Below are 17,542 nucleotides of genomic sequence, written 5' to 3' on the forward strand. Positions count from 1 at the left end.
GGCCAAAAATATTATTGACATTAAGATCAAAGCACAGAGCAGTGTTTTCATTCAGATAAAATGTTTACATTTGATTGATGATTCTGTAAATGATGTGCTTTATTTGACCATGAAATATGTACACATGGAATTTTATATTTATTTTACATTATAGCTTTATAGGCATCAAATTAAGATTCTAAGTCGAATGGCATAGTTCTCTTGGCCCTGGTATCATGAGTGGACAAGCTTATTTAGTAACTTTATTGGCATTTAGTGGGAATGATAAACCCGAGGTACTTGCTTTATTTGGCATTAGTTTGCAAGTATAGATGTTATCTAAATGTGAGGAAGTCAATAAAAGCAGAGGCTGTTTCTCTATGGATGTGAACATTGGTTGAAAGGTGAATTAGTGGTATGGCTCTACATGGTACACATGGTTCTGTACGGTACATATAGAAGAGCAAAGTGCTGTGGGACAGTTGCGAAGACAGCAGAGCTAAGGTGAGGAGGTGACTTTTTCTCAAAGATGTGTCAGTAATGCCTTCTAAAACAGTAGCATATAAGTGTTACAACAAAATGTGTTGGCTTCCATTTTGCTTTATACTTAGATAGGATGGCACACTTCTCTATATTAAATGGGCCGTCGCCATGCAGAAGGATCTAAGGCTTTTCCCCCTGTCACTGAGTGAGTCCGCCCCCTCCCAGTTCAACCTCACTATCACTGTGTGATCATCCCACAGTTCTCCTTTTCCACAATGTCCTTGCTGGCCTCCGCTCACTCGTTCAACTGCAAAGGTGTCTGAGATTCTTGGGGGAAAGGAAAGCATAGGTTTTAGCAAGCGCTGAAAAACGCTGTGAACTACTACCCCATGCCCTGAGTCAAGCATCCTTTCTAGTCATGAAAATGCCAAGTCTAACTCCATGCTGTGTCTCTCACCAAATGGAGGTGTCTTCTCCCTGCTGAAGGGACCAGCCTCAATTTTGAAAATGTACTTCAAGATCTTCCTCCCTGAGGAAGTCTCTCCTGAGTTAAGTTTATAGGTATGCAGAATGATACAGAAAGAAGCATCCTGCCATCAGCTACATCTGAAAACCATTTTTTTCTGTGAGTGTATGTTAAACTTTATTAGATACTGCCCAACATTACCCCCAAGTGCTTGTCAGAATTTACAGTCTCAGGACTGTAAGTCACACTCTCAATAGACTAGTTGGATGCCTTCGCCAGGTTACTCATTGGCTTTCTCTTTCTCTGACAGTCAATCAAGTTAGAGGTCTGTGCATGTGCTCTTTGGCCAGACATCTTCATAAAGTACCTGTTCTTCTTCTTTTTTTTTTTTTTTTTTTAACACATCTGCTCCTTTCCAGGAACTTCATTTGGGTTTGCTGTTCCTGTCCAGATGCTGACAGAAGCCTCTCCCTTCTCCCGAAGCTCCTTCCTTTCATTGCTAGGATTCCTGTTTCTTCTCTCTTGATTCCTCGGTGGTCAGTTCTTTGTATCATTTATAAACCAGCCTTCTGCCCATCTCTTCATGCCCTTGTATGCATGTCACATCATCTCTTTACCATGTCACTTTCTCTTCTGAAGCAATCTCATCCAATTATGAAAAACAGATCCACATTCCTTGCCAAAAATCTCGATTTTGAGATTTCTTTGTGGCTGTATCTGACTCTGCCTGCCATCTAGGCCTGTTTATGTGAATGTCTCATAGACATCTCAAGGTCAGTGTCCTAAAAGAAAATGCAAATCACCACCCACTCCCCACTGCCTCCCATCAGATCTCTTCTTTCATTTGTGTGTTATTGACTTACCCAAGCACAAACCTTATTGCCCAACTCAAAACCCACAATCCTCATTTCTTCTCTTTAGGTCATACTACTCAATATCAAAGCCCTATCATTCTTTTCGAAATAAAGTCATCACATTTTAATCAGATAAAATGTTTCTATAGCCCCTTAGCACCTAAGGGTCACTGTCTACTTTCCTACAGGCCCTCCTATTATCACTCTTGAGCCAGTGGAGACTGTGGTGGATGCTGGTGGCAGAGTCATATTGGACTGTCAAGCAACCGGTGAACCTCAGCCAACCGTCACGTGGTCCCGCGAAGGGCACCCTATCCCCTGGGATAACCGACTCACCATGCTTTCCAACAGCTCCTTATACATCGCTGCTGCTCGCAAGGAAGATACCTCTGTATATGAGTGCGTTGCCCGAAACTTGATGGGCTCTGTCCTTGTCAGAGTGCCTGTCATCGTCCAAGGTAAGTAGGGAGCAGAACCCAAGACAGCTCAGATTCCCAGTCTCCTTCTGGTTTATCAGCTAATACGATTAAAACGAGACAGTTTAGAGTCTTCAAAGGCCATGCTGGCCATTCAGAACCCTAAAGTAAATTTTCATTCAAAACTAAGCAAAAATTTTCAGAACGTGATGTATATGATATATATACATATGTATAGATGGAAGGGTAAGAAATATGGAAACTTTTTTATCTTTTGTTTTTCCCGTAGCCATGACCACTTGAATCAGCAGAGGATCTGAGAGGGAATTTAATTGAGTTAATCTCTCACTTCTAGATATTAATTTTACCCTTAAAGCAAAGTTTCCATAGCTGTTCCTCAGCAATCGCACGCAGCTCTACAGCCGGCATGTAAACTCAGTGAAAGTAGACTTCGAAGATTTCACTTACAAACCTGAGACAACTCTCCAATGTTCCATTTGCAGTGCATGGTGGGTTTTCGCTGTGGTCTGCCTGGAGGCCCTGCAGCGTCAGCTGTGGAAAAGGCATCCAGAAGAGGAGTCGGCTGTGCAACAACCCACTTCCAGCCAACGGTGGGAGGCCATGCCAAGGGTCAGACTCAGAAACACGACACTGTCAAAATAAGTTGTGTCCAGGTATACTTCCGCAGGTGTTTAATGGACTGGAGCGTCTGTTCTTTACCTCTGGGCTGCCTCCGGGTTAGTGCTTGCCATTTGAATTTACCTGATGGTGTAATGGTTTTACCTTCCTGTAGTGGATGGTCACTGGTCAGAGTGGAGTTTCTGGGAAGAATGCACTAGAAGTTGTGGGCATGGCAACCAAACCAGGACCAGAACTTGCAGTTACCCATCGGCTCAGCATGGTGGACGGCCGTGTGAGGGGCATGCTGTGGAAATCATCATGTGTAACATTAGGCCTTGCCCAGGTGAGGACCCATACCAGTTAAGCTTTTGTATAGTAATTCCTGTCCTAGAGTTAAGATCCTTTCTTCATTGTGAAAAGATGTCTTGGCTTCCATTTTCGGGAATCTGCTCCCTCTCTGTGTTCTTTTCCTGCTTTACAAAGAGCCTTGTAATGAAATGACTGTGTTGCAGGAAAAATATCTCACTCCACAGAACAGGAAAGTGGTTCTGCACTTGGTGTGTTTTTAATCATGCACAGAAACTTAAGTATATACTAACTCAGAAATTTGAAAGGTGGGGACTTCAGGTGACAGCTTATCTAGCCATCCATTTTCAAGGAAGGAAATGAGCTTGGAGGGTTAAATACTTACTGGGAAGTGTGCTAACGAAAGGAGCATGCTTGCATCTTCTCGTTTACTGTCTTACTCTTCTACCTTGCCGAGGAGCGCTGTGCCAGATGTTTGTACTCCTGCTGTTGCTAACTTCCTATGCCATGCCTCTTTCAGATTCAAGGGACAGAATCAAACTTACATAAGCAGAGAATTCTTCTTTCAGGTATAACTGAATGCAAGGATTTGGCCAATGTTTCTGCTGGGGTGCCTTCCATCTCTGATCTCCACTATCTTTTCTCTGGCTTAATCTTCCATTCGTTTCTTCCCATGAGTGGAAAAAATGACCACAGGCAATGAGTGGTTCACAGTGGCCTGGTCATCTCAGACCTCAGAGGGAAAAAGTTCCTCTCTCTGAAATTCATTTCAGCTTCTGAGAATTAACTATGTTTGAGTTTAATTTTGTCACTTGTTTGGTCTGAACGAAATCTAGGAGGTGGGCACTTTGGGGGCAGTTTGGATGACGTGCTCATGTAGGTAGTCAAGGGGTCCTGGGCCAAGAGGTCCTTGTTGCTCTTAGGAAAGACCATGTAGAAGAGAGGAAGGACTAGTCAGGAACGTTTCATTTATTCTAGACTCTTGACAATGTTTATTACGTACTCTGATTTGATGGTATCTGAATCTCTAAACACTTGAATGGGTGGAATATAACATGTTCTGTTGAACACAGACTATTGGGTAGAGAGTAATTTTTAACCTTGATAAGCAAATTGAATAAACTCAAAAGAGAGCATTAGTGGAGCAAAACAGAGAGAGAATCATGACAAAAGATAAAGCTCCCCCCAAAAGAGACAGTCACTGAATTGTGTACTGTATCTTGCTATGCACATAAGGAAAAATTTAGAAAACAATGGGAATTTATTAACTAATTCATTAACTAAAGCTGCATAGTTAGTTGAGTATTTGAACCCAGACTGATGCAATGCCCAAGTCTATTTGCTTGGATCCGGGATACTTTACCAGAAGTTTGGTTTTATTTCAATTGTATTTCAAAAACAAAGTACTGATCTGGGCATGGTGGTGCATGCCTATAATCTTCCCAAAAAAATAATCAGACAGGTAGACAAACAAAGCCCACTGCCCTGAAGTCTTTAACATGAGTAAAATGTCAAGGGTTTGCTTTAGTCTCTAAAGTAATGGCATTATTTAAAGAAGAAGGAAATATAAATACCTAATTAGAGAGTTTATATTCCGTTGTCAGCTTAGGAAATTATATAATGAAAGTGTTTGTAGTTTGTAATGAAAGTGTTTATAATGAAGGGTGTTTGTAATTATGTTAAAATAAGTGTCAGCTTTTCTCTCCATGTTTGGTAACTAGTTGTTTACCCACCGTCTTATTGATCTACTATTTGGTGGTGGGGGGGGGGCTTTCCTTAGTTATGCCACAATCTATAAGCCAGTTGAATTTAGCCATTGTTTGGGCATGCTGTTAGTAGCGCCCCTGAGACAGACAATGAACAAGAGTCATGTCTCTTTTCAACTGAGTGCTTAGTGACGCCACCCTAGTGGGAAGATGCCAACCATGGAGGCAGAAGGATGCCACAAAACTAGCAGGTGCTGCTGTTTCCCCTAATAGTATGTCCGTGCAGGGACACTTTACAACTACACAAACATGGTACCAGTCTTTCACCTGCTAATGCCAGCATCCATGTGATTATTTCCCGCATAAGTTACTCTTCTGCTTCTCATAAAATACTGATTTTTTTCTGTTGTGTCCTGTACAGCTGTTATCATTTTCTGTTTGCAAAGAACATTTTGTTTATTATTTCTTTACTTACTGACTTACATCAATAAAGACTCATTATTCAGGGGGTTCATAATACACCATTAATTTATCTATTATTATGCTCAAAATATCCTGGATTTGGTTTCAGAAGATGCAGTGCACCCTGAGTATTGAAGCATAACACTCAGAAGCCGGGCCACTGGCCAATAAGGACCGAGCGCCCTCTGGCCCCAGGGCTTCTCTAGAGTGGCTATTCCTAGCCTGGGCCTCCGCTGCTCTTCACAGAGCTTCCACTTGTTCCAACCAATGCACTGGCTATAGTGTGAAATCCTACTTAGCAGTTCCTCTCTGTGTCTTCTTTGTGGATTGGTTTGGCTATTTAGGAGGTTTTCAGAATCTGCCAATCATGATTTCGTATGCTTTCTCTGGTTTACATTATCTTTCCTCATCTTTTCTTTCTTTCTTTTGTGTTGTTTGTCTCTCTATATAAAAGCAGTTTTCAATTCTACTCCATCTTATGTCATAAAAGCTGATCTTGGTTAGGGTTTCTTTGTGAATTAATATAAAAAGTCAAAGCATTTTCAAAGGGAGTTTCAAACCTCATTTGTGTATTGTAGACTAGAAAGAAGACAGGCATGACATAAATAAGTGCCAGTTAGCTCTAGCCTCCTGTAATAACACATTTTTATATTATCAGAGGTTTGGACTTTGGTTAACTAACGTCCTTGAAATTGGGCTGTTTTCAAGCCCCTGGGTCTGCAGAATGTCTGAAGTGACACAGTCGATAGGTGAGGACTGTGAGCATTACAGTCTCAGCATAGTGGTCTTCAATGATCCCTCCCAGCTTCTTGGGGTCAGTCAAGTCATTGTCTGAGAACAAACTCTTGTTGAGTACAGTAGGTTCATGTGATTGTGTTTGCCGCTGTCTATAAAGCAAGAGAATAAGTAGCCACCTTAGTCAGAGATCAATTAATTATGAGACAATGCAAGATATTTTAATATTTTCTTTAAAACCAGAAAAATTATAATCTCATTGGTTGATTTTAATATTGCAGTTTCTTAGAAGTTATGTTGATAATATTTAGATACAAGTCTTAACCTCACTTTTGGTTCATATCTTGGTAAAGCTAGTGATCAAAGAAGCATACATAATGAGCATGGTATCTAGAAAGCTCTTTGAGGGAAATCTGGACCGATACTGACTCTTGCATAAGGGAACCCATAGTGCTGATTCTCAGCCCACGCACCTGGTAGGAAGCGGCAGGCTGTTCCAGTCCTGTGGTCTGATGCTGTAATGTGTTAGCTACCAAAAGGAAGTCCATAATTGCACTCTTTGGAAACTACGGGTCAGTTTTGCTTCTGTTGTTTAGCACGTAGGTGAGTGTGTTACTCAGAATTTCTAGTTCATGAACATTACATAATGGAGAAAATTGTTTAAAGACTTAGACCTGTGCAAATCACCCTGTTGTCGAAAGATCGAGAACATACTGAAGTGGGAAGCCAGGTCACATTTAGAGATGCATGCTTGTAGTCTTGGGTCCAAAATAGCATTGTTGAAAATTTCTTGTTACCCACAGCATATCTAGATCTGTTAGACAGACTTGCTTAGAAGCTTCTGGTCTCTTCTGCTCTCCCTAGAGTACCAAATGTTCACAAATGCTTAGCTAGGGCTTTAAACACTCAGGTTCTGTTTACATATGGTTACTTGATTAAATTTGATTTTAATAAAATAGCCTCCTTTGAATAATTGTAAGCATTTATTTTGGCATTAGTTAGCCCTTCTGAATGTCCCTGGACAGAATTCCCTCTGAAAACCAAACATGAGAAAAAGAGAACATCATTAGTTATATTTCTTTTGGTTCAATTTAAGTTATTTTAGATTGTGGGATTTTTTTTTTAACTCACTATGGAGTTAATTTATTTGCATAATTTTGTTATTTAAATAAATACGGTTCTATGGCTTGAAACTGCCTCTGTTGTTTGTAGTTCATGGAGTGTGGAGTATTTGGCAGCCTTGGGGTGCGTGCAGCAGAAGTTGTGGGAAAGGCAGGCAGACTAGAACACGGCTTTGCAACAACCCGCCACCATCATTTGGTGGGGACTACTGCAGTGGAGCAGAGACCCAGATGCAAGTTTGCAATGAGAGACACTGTCCAGGTGAGAGAAGCAGAGTTGACACACTCAGCTAATGCATCTGCCCCTCACCCAACAATGTCACTAGCTAATAACATCTGCCCCTCACCCAACAATGTCACTAGCTAATAACATCTGCCCCTCACCCAACAATGTCACTAGCTAATAACATCTGCCCCTCACCAACAATGTCACTCACCCTAACATGACCAAGGTTTGACCTGCTCATATTTTCAAATTTATTTTTATTTATGTTTGGGGGGGGGGGTGTGCCACCTGTGTGGGTACCTGTAAAAGTCAGAAGAAGGGGCCAAATGCACTGGAGTTATAGGCAATTGTGAGCCACCCAGCGTGGGTGCTGAGGAGCAAACTCGGGTTACCTGGAAGAGCTGCATGCGCTCGACATCTGAGCCACTTCTCCATCCAGATTCTCTGATCATTTTTTAACCTGATCGTTTCCAGGTCGTAACCAAGCACATATGATTTTCTGTTAATGCAGTTGATGGCAAATGGGCGACTTGGGCCAGCTGGAGTGCCTGCAGTGTGTCCTGTGGCGGAGGTGCCAGGAAGAGAACACGGGACTGTTCTGACCCAGTGCCACAGCATGGAGGAGGCAAATGTGAAGGGAGTGATGTCCAGAGTGATTTTTGTAATAGTGACCCTTGTCCAAGTGAGTGTTAGAAACAGTGAGTCAATGTTGTCACTTCTGTAGAGCTTTGTGAAGACTCCAAACCTTAAAGTTATAGTATTTTATTGCTTGTTCTTTGACCTTTCATTTAGGATGCCAAAATGCTGTTTTGGTTTAGTGTGTTCTGAACATTAGTCTCTGCTCAGCAAGAATGGAGACTGTGTTTCCCATATCACCTCTAGCTCCTGGGATAGTTTAAATATGATAGCAGAGCAGTTGAAGGGAATCCCATCATTATTAGAATATATCTTCTGTCTCTAGTCAAAGTATCACCTACGTCACCTGCTTTGGAAAGATACTCACTTTTTGATTGGTTGTCTTTCTGTTTATTTCTTGAAGGGTTTCCCTTGATTTGGGGATGAATGTCATGGTTTCTTTTACTTCTCATTGTCAGAGCTCTGTTTCATGTCAAATTATTTCACATTGTAGCCCATGGTAACTGGAGCCCCTGGAGTGGCTGGGGAACATGCAGCCGGACTTGCAATGGAGGGCAGATGCGAAGGTACCGCACATGTGACAACCCACGACCCGCCAATGGAGGAAGAGCCTGTGGAGGGCCAGATACCCAGATCCAGAGGTGCAACACTGACATGTGTCCTGGTGAGCTTCTTAATTCCAGTCTGCAGGAGGAGTGAACCTTTTCACTCAGTGATCATCGCTACAGCCCTGTCACTTGCCTATTGGGGGTGTCCTCAGTGAAGATTTTAAAACTGATTCATTAATATTGAACATTCCGTTCCTGTTCACAGTGGATGGAAGCTGGGGAACATGGCACAGTTGGAGCCACTGTTCTGTCTCTTGTGGAGGAGGTGAAAGGATGCGGAAGCGGCTATGTGACAATCCAGTACCATCTAAAAATGGCCGTTCCTGTCCAGGAGATGCCACCCAGGTATCCAGATGCAATACGCAGGCCTGTCCAGGTAAGTAAGTGAGCTGTGCTTTGGCAGGACCATAGCTAGCACAAGTGTGGAGTCTCCACGCAAAGCAGAAAAAGTCACCATTTGGACCCCACAATGAATGAAACAGTACCAGCTCTGGGAGGGAGAGATATAAAAGCAATGTGCCTGCATAGCAGCACTTACAGCTGCGTTCTGGCCTCTGTTTGCTCCTTTGGGGATTCTTCATGTCAGAGGACATATTCCTAAAGATTACAGGGAGACTAAAATTGACAGCTCCATATGGTTGAAATGGGAAGATACTACTGGACCTTACAAAGCTTTATAAAGTTTTCTTTAAAAACAAAATGTCCCTGAAAATCAAGAAGGCCTCATTTGAGAGGGTGAGAATGATTCACGTTGAGTGATTATTATGTAAGTGGACAAGCTGCAAGGCTAAGTACCTACCCCTTCAACTACTCAGCAAACACGCTCTATGCACAAATGGTCATGGAGGGTTTGGAGACTCCCTCCTGAGGCCAGAGAATAGTTCTGCCTTCAGATGATGATGTGTCCCATCTAGATAGATGGACAGCTTGAGTCCCAGAATCCGATAAGGTTTCAAGGAACCCAACCAGGCAATCAGACTGAGGAAACATCTGTTCAATGCTGGGACTCAAGCTCCTCAGTTAAAACAGAAGCCACACTTGACAGTAATCATTCAGAAAACTGAATCAGCAATCCTGCCCACCGGGTTCCTCTTTCTCCTGCCTAGGACCGAGGAACGAGAGACCTTTCATATTTGTTCTTTAATCAAATTGTTTTGGTATCAATTTTACAGTGCTGTCAAAATTATATTTCTCAAAATTTTCTCAAGTTAATTATTGTCTCATTGATATAGCCAATAATGAATGCTCTATCTGTAGCTCAAGACTGCTGAGACTCCCATCTCCAAAGGAACTAATGTATATATACAAACATACATACATACACACATACATATGTACATACAGGTGCATGCACATGCGCTACACACACACACACACACACACACACACACACACACACACACACTCTAATCTAGACTGAACAATATACCACGTTATTCTAGCAGTGACTTGCAACAAGGATTAGATGGTATTTTGTTGGTAAGATCTTTCCCTGTTTTAAAGAAGGAAACAATGTCTAAAAGAACATGGGTTAATATTATTAACAATAATATAATTGACTTGCTCCACAGTCAATATGTTTAATTTCTTCTACCTCCATGACTTTGTAGCCTTGACCAGCATGTCTCCAAGCCTCTGCCCTCACCCTCTGCCACTGGAGACCTCTGTCCCACTGTGTCTACTTCCATGTTCTTTTTCTACTTTCTCCACAATCATACAGGAGGCTTCAATGAAAAGAGAATAGACTTGAAGTATTGTCACTACAAAAACAGTAGGTATATGAGGTGACAAATATGCTAATTAGTTAATTTCATCTTTCCCCTTAATGTATATTTTAAAACAACACATTATCTACAATAAACACATACAATTTTAAGTTATCAATTTAGATAAATAAGTGTCTCTACTCCAAAACACATTTTGAAGACAAGAAGATAATGCATTCAGTCTTCTCTCTCCAGACCTGTAGTGATGGTAGAGCTACCATTTCTCTGAATTTTGTTTGCCCAGCCTGCAAACTATTTAAGTCTATTTAAGGCTCCCTTCTAGTACTGCTGATAGGAACAAAAGAGTTAATGCACAAGAAGTGTTTACTGCCACATGTGACTTTCTCTATAAACTCAATGTAGTCATGGTTTCATCACCATCAACAAACACATGCTTTATTTGGACTGTGAGAATGGACATACTGTATTCTTTGGCTTAAGCAATAGCTCTATGATGTTCACAGAGTGGAAGGATACTAGATTTATGGGGATAATGGGTGTTATGTGAAAGTGGAATCTTTTAAAAGCCTATTAATTTTGCTTTCAAATTTGGATTCCCTAGGACTCTTTTGATGTCTGAGAAAAGATTTGTAGCATCTCTGCACTTTGGCTTTCCTTTCCTTCATGTAATGTTGATGGAATTGCTTCCTTCCCTCAATAGGTGGACCCCAGCGAGCCAGAGGAAGTGTTATTGGGAATATTAATGATGTTGAGTTTGGAATTGCTTTCCTTGATGCCACAATAACAGATAGCCCCAACTCTGATACAAGAATAATACAGGCCAAGATTACCAATGTGCCTCGAAGTCTGGGTGAGTCACTCTATTTATGAGTTTTAATAAACTTATTTATTAGAATTAACTAACTAATTAGTTGTTATTTATTTGTGTGTGTGTGTGTGTGTGTGTGCGCGCGCGCATTAATGTGTGTACCATGGTATGTATATAGAAGTGAAAGGGCAGCTTGTGGGAATTAGTTCTCTCCTCCCACAAGGTGGGTCCCAGAAATTGAACTCAGGTCATCAAGCTTAGCAGCAAGCACCTTGATCCACTCAGCCATCTCACAGTCCTTCATACATTTCTTTTTTAAAACATACTTTATTTTTTTAATCTTATTATTTTCACCTAAAGATTCTAAAGGATGAAACATTAAGTCATTGGTATAATACATTGTTTGTCTTTATCTCAAAGAGAAACTGGTTGGGGAGAAATCAAGTACATTAGTACATGTATGAAAATGTTATAGTGAAACCCAGTATTTTGTGTAGCTAGAATATGCTAGTAAAAAAGATACACAGAGATGTAGGGACTGTGCGTTAGTCAACATTAGCATCCGCCCTTGTGAATAATGTACTATGACAATAATTGACTGTCAATATTTTGCTCTGTAACTCTGTTTGTCTTTTTCTCTTAGGTCCAGCAATGAGAAAGATCATTTCCATCCTAAATCCCATTTACTGGACAACAGCCAAAGAAATAGGAGAAGCAGTCAATGGTTTTACCCTCACTAACGCAGTCTTCAAACGAGAGACCCAAGTGGAATTTGCCACTGGTTAGTGTCAGGTGGATGTAATAGTCTACTATATACAGACAGACAGACAGACAGGAAGATAGACATAGATATAGATACCTATATTAGATATAGATAGATCGCTGTAAAGCTTGGTGACTAAGAACAATATGGTACATGTTCCCATGAAAAGTTATTACAAGTTTTTGGTGCATATTACATGAATAATGTAAAAAGCAGTTTTATATTTTTCTGTCAGTGGACACGTATAAGGTCTGTAAGGGACTGTGTTATCAAGCAGAATAGTAAACTTATGACCCCAAAACTTCTTTCTCTTCCTTTCTGTACCTTTGTCTTTAAACCTTTAAGAGGTTTAAAGCATGAATAACAAAGGAAAATCATTCTTGTTAATTAAATCCTTGTCTTTAACCATGAATCAACTCATTTATTTATGATGATTCTTTACTTAGCAGATGGAGCAAAGGCGAGCACACTAATGCTTTCTGCTCTGTTTTTGTCCTAATCATTATGTGTTAGCCCTTTGGGGCCCTTCCTGTATTCACAAAGTTTCATGCAAAGCTCCATTTCAGCCTCCTTGGAGTGGGCCAGTCTCCTTGGGATTGACCTTTGAGGAAGAATGTGGGGGAGGGCTTCTCCTTAGCCAATGTTTAATCAGTACAGAGGACAAGGGGGCCTTTGATACTCATCCACATATAAAGATGCCCTTTAAACATTGCTGAAGCTCTGGAAGAAAAACAAAACCCTGTAGGCCTGTGGGCATTGCTGCCCCCTGGTGTAGTTGCCTGGCCCATATAATAGGCAGTAATTGTGTAGAAATGCTTGATTATTGCTTGAGTCTAAAATATGGAATCTTCTGCATAATCAAACGCTATCCTTTTACCACATAGAATTTTGGAAGACAATTCAATAAGGCTAACTTTCTAATGGGAAATGTTTGTGCTAACAATTCTCTTACATATTTATTCACATCTGAAACAAAACTATATTATTAGATCAGCCTTCTCTACGCTTCCACAAACCACATGTATAATAATAGTTGTTGTTGTTGTTGTTGTTGTTGTTGTTGTTGTTGTTGTTGTTATTGCTGTGCGAATGAATTCATTGTCATTCCCAGGAGAGGTCTTGCGGATGACACACGTGGCTCGGGGCTTGGATTCTGACGGCACTTTGCTGCTTGATGTCATTGTGAGTGGCTATGTCCTGCAGCTCCAGTCACCTGCTGAAGTCAGTGTGAAGGTAACACATTGCAAGTTCTCAGTGGTTATTAGTGGGAGGAGGAGGAGGAGGGGGGCAAACAAAAGCCCTGTAGACAGAGCACAGGGGTCTTTGCTTCTTACTGCTTGCTCTGGAGATAAATTCCTACTCCAGCAAGGTTGTAAATATCCATCTGGTCTTGGCTTAAAAAATCTCCAGGGGCTCAGCTTTTAAATCTCTCTGAGTGTTTTTATTGCCGAGTGTGTCTGAGCCACAAGACCTGCTGTGCTGAATTAAGCCACTTGTTAAGTTTTCTTCCGAAAAAGAGACTAGATCCCTATAAGAAGTTTTTGTGTACCATCGATAAAGAGGGGGAGAAAGGAGAGGGAGAGCGGAATGAGGTAATTATATTTTAATTTCAAGATTTTTTAACTTGAAAGACATGGAAAACTGAAACACTTTGTGAACTTACAGAGTGGAGAAAATAGTCTTCATACAACTTGCTTTATTCGTGACCTACAACCACAGTATCTTGTTAAACCACAAATTGTGACCATAAATTGCAAACCTGATCGTAATGAAAAGAATCAATCTAAGAGTGACTTCCAGAAGACTACTGGGCAGTTGCAGTTTTATCTTGAATCCCGGTGTTACTCTCTAAGGCTGCTTCTTCTCCCTCACAGCACACCTTATAGTACACTATGAAAAATGCCAGGTGCCGTGTTGACCCTCAATCCTGTCCCTTAGGATTACACAGAGGACTACGTTCAAACAGGACCTGGGCAGCTCTATGCCTCCTCAACCCGCCTCTTCACCATCGATGGCATCAGTGTCCCCTACACATGGAACCACACCATTTTCTACGATCAGGCCTGGGGGAAAATGCCTTTCTTAGTGGAAACCCTTCATGCATCTTCTGTGGAGTCTAACTATAACCAGCTGGAAGAGACGCTGGGTTTTAAAATCCATGCTTCAATTTCCAAAGGTAATATGAAAAATCCAAACATCTGCTGCCATCTTGTTCTTTTTTCTTTTCTTTCTTTTTTGGGGTTTGTCTTTTATTAATTAATTTATTTATTATTTTTATGTGCATTGGTATTCTGCCATGGGTGCCAAGTCCCCTGGAACTGGAGTCACAGACAGTTGTGAGCTGCCATGTTGGGTGCTGGGAATTGAATGCGGGTCCTCTGGAAGAGCAGTCAGTGCTCTTAACCACTGAGCCATCTTTCCAACCCCTGCATCTTGTTCCTTTTAAAAGCCTTGAAGACATTCAACATAGTAATTTGAAGGCCCAGGCCTAGCATGCTAAAGTTCAGTTTTCCTGTGTGCTACGCTCTTTGTTTTTGTTGTAGGTAAGTCCTGTGTAAAGCTTGTTCAGTTGCGTTTAGTTTACTAGGATGCCCCGTCATAGTGCCTGGCAGGATTAGTGTCCCAGTACATATTCTTAGAGAGGATTAAAATATATACTATCTGCCTGAATAATTTTTCTTTAGATAATAAAGTCTATTTTTGAATAATGTATCTGTCAATGAATTTTCAAAGTCCCTGAAATATGATGTAAAAAGTACATCACAGCTTAAGCTAATCAGAAAATTTCAGATTCTCAAAGCTGCTTTCTTTTAAGCACTTTATTCTCTTTATTGAGTGTATTGATGTTGTCGCTCAGGAAGGTCAACTGACATGGCTCAAGCAGAGATACAACACAGAGAAAATGGGAAAATAAAGGAGTTGGTACTGACATGTCTTAACAGGCACTTAGGACTTAGATGATGTGGCCATGAAGCTTTTCCTCCACACCACGACTCCTATGATAAAGGGACGGTACCGCAATGGTATTTTTCCAGGAAAAATTAGAACATCTAGTTACCTTAGATGGCTTCCAAAACCTGTGTGGCAGTAGTTATAATAATATTATTTCTCATTCCTGGAAATTGTCATGTAATAGATCATTTCTCAACTTCTCTCCATTTTCTAAAGACAGTCCCATACCTTGAAGTGCTCCCCTGTGACGTGTGCTTATTTGAAGGGTCCGGTCCCCAGTATTCCTTCTCAGTCTTTAAAACCATACAGCAGTCACTTCAATATTCTGTGGCATTTTGGGGTTTTTTTAATTGATTTTTTTTGTAACTCCATTTTTTTTGTTGTTGTTGTTTTTTGTTTTCAAGACAGGGTTTCTCTGTGTAGTTTTGGTGCCTGTCCTGGATCTCGCTCTGTAGACCAGGCTGGCCTCGAACTCACAGAGATCTGCCTGGCTCTGCCTCCCGAGTGCTGGGATTAAAGGCATGCACCACCACCACCCAGCTCCATTGTTCTTTTTTAATATAAAGAAATCTCCATAGCCAGGTAGAATGTTTACTATGCTTTACTTTTCATGTGAGTTAGTCTCAGCTCTCTGCCTCATGACAGTAGTAGCAATGACAGACGAGGTTTATTCCTCACTCACTTTACTCAGCAGTCCCCACAGTGTGTGCACAGCTTTCCTTGGTGGTTATGCTATAGCACCCGTGTTTGTGACAGATTGCAAAGACCTTGATCACAAACTGTAGAGAAATAAATCTCATCGCAGCGCCAAAATATTGGACGTGCCTCAGAAAGAAAACATGATTGCTGAAAGAGGCATGAAATATTAAATTTTAAGCCTAAAGACACGTGAACATCTTTGTACCATCTGAGATTGTTACTGAGCAGTCTAGGTCCCAGAATATAGGCAAACACATTTGAAGACATTTCAGTTCTGTTGCAGCCCCTGCACGCGTAAATTACATTTGAAAGACGCCCCTGCAGTTTCCCAGTAACCACCAGGGGGCACTCTTGCATTCTTGGTTGTTTAACAAATTTTTATGCTCAAAAATCTGTCCTAACAAAAATCACAGAAATAGCCCGACATAACTATTCTCGAGGCTTCACCTAGTGTTCTTTATAATAGAAAAATAATAAATAAACATTCTGGAAGTTGGAAATAATATGTAAATTACAACACATGTTTAATAATCTCTTAAAGAATCATTGAAACCCCGGCGGTGGCGGTCCACGCCTTTAATCCCAGCACTCGGGAGGCAGAGCCAGGCGGATCTCTGTGAGTTCGAGGCCAGCCTGGGCTACCAAGTGAGTTCCAGGAAAGGTGCAAAGCTACACAGAGAAACCCTGTCTCAAAAAACCAAAAAAAAAAAAAAAAAAAAGAACCATTCATTGAAACAATTTTCAAGAAATAGTTAATTCATTCTTTTTCCTAACAATTGTTGAGTGTTGGTCATGTACTAGAACCACTGTAAGTTTACTCAAGTAAAGAGAACATTTATGCCGTATTGATAATTGAAAAGCAGTGTGCACTGTGATAAAGCCTGCATTTTCTACACCTGGCTGATGCTATGGAAATACTCATACTATTAAGAACAAACTTATTTGTCTTCCCTTGATAATTATTATAGAAGATCAAAGCATCTACTGTGTGTGTGTGTGTGTGTGTACAAGCATGAATGTCATAGCACACATGTAGAGGTCAAGGGAAAACTTTCAGGAGTCAGTTCTCTCCTCCCACCATGTATACTTCTACATGTTAGGCTAAAGCCTAAAGCCATGTGAACATCTTTGTATCATCAGCCTCAGGTACCAGTTCAGGTCTTCAAGCTTGGCAGCAAGTACCTTTACCTGATGAATCATTTCATCAATCCAGAATATACATATGTATATATGTATATGTATATATAATTTGGATTTTCGAGACAGGGTTTCTCTATATAACAGCTGTCCTGGAACTCACTTGGTAGACCAGGCTGGCCTCAAACTCACAGAGATCCTCCTGCCTCTGCCTCCCAATTGCTGGGACTAAAGGTGTGTGCCACCACCGCCCAACCAGAATCTATATTTTTTATAAGCTCACCAAATGATTTTTTTATTCATAAAGCTTGGCAATTATTAGTCAATATTTTCATACTTAACATTTGAAGCATGGATTAATTAAAATAGTGACTAGATGGAAACACCAGGTGTCAATGAACTGAATAGTTTGTTCCAACTGATAAAGTTATAGGGGATTTTACTTTAGACTTTCAAATTTTCTACTATTATAATCCATTATTATAACCATAAACAAACACTTTATGTTGTCTTCCACATTCAGATAAAAATCATAGTTATAATTCAAAATAATCTACTTTTACTATAATGTAAAGACTGGGGGCCTAATGAGATGGCTCAGTGGGTCATGGTACTTAACACTGAGCTTGATGACCTGAAGATCCAAATGTGGAAGGGAAGAACCAATTTCTCCAAGTTGTCCTCTGACCTCCATGTGAGCACTGTGGCACACAGGCATGCACACACACACATATACACATATATTAAAATCCAATAAAAAATTGGGCTAGGAAGACATCTCAGTGGATAGAGTGTTTTCTATACAAGCAAAAGGACTTGAGTTTGGATTGTCAAAAC

At 40.7% G+C, this 17,542-nt stretch overlaps 1 protein-coding gene across 1 annotated transcript in view; it reads left to right on the plus strand.

Annotated features, from left to right (window-relative positions):
* Positions 1-17,542, plus strand: part of Hmcn1 (hemicentin 1) — a 439,960-nt gene that overhangs the window by 394,030 nt on the left and 28,388 nt on the right. The window contains exons 87-97 of the mRNA XM_036202400.1: positions 1,971-2,240; positions 2,702-2,872; positions 2,992-3,162; positions 7,241-7,411; positions 7,887-8,057; positions 8,505-8,675; positions 8,825-8,995; positions 11,047-11,196; positions 11,798-11,935; positions 13,029-13,150; positions 13,856-14,093. Of these exons, the coding sequence (XP_036058293.1) occupies positions 1,971-2,240; positions 2,702-2,872; positions 2,992-3,162; positions 7,241-7,411; positions 7,887-8,057; positions 8,505-8,675; positions 8,825-8,995; positions 11,047-11,196; positions 11,798-11,935; positions 13,029-13,150; positions 13,856-14,093 (1,944 nt within the window). The remainder of the gene's footprint in view (positions 1-1,970; positions 2,241-2,701; positions 2,873-2,991; positions 3,163-7,240; positions 7,412-7,886; positions 8,058-8,504; positions 8,676-8,824; positions 8,996-11,046; positions 11,197-11,797; positions 11,936-13,028; positions 13,151-13,855; positions 14,094-17,542) is intronic.

The sequence above is a fragment of the Onychomys torridus genome, chromosome 11, assembly GCF_903995425.1.
Source record: "Onychomys torridus chromosome 11, mOncTor1.1, whole genome shotgun sequence".
NCBI classification, from domain to species: Eukaryota; Metazoa; Chordata; class Mammalia; order Rodentia; family Cricetidae; genus Onychomys; species Onychomys torridus.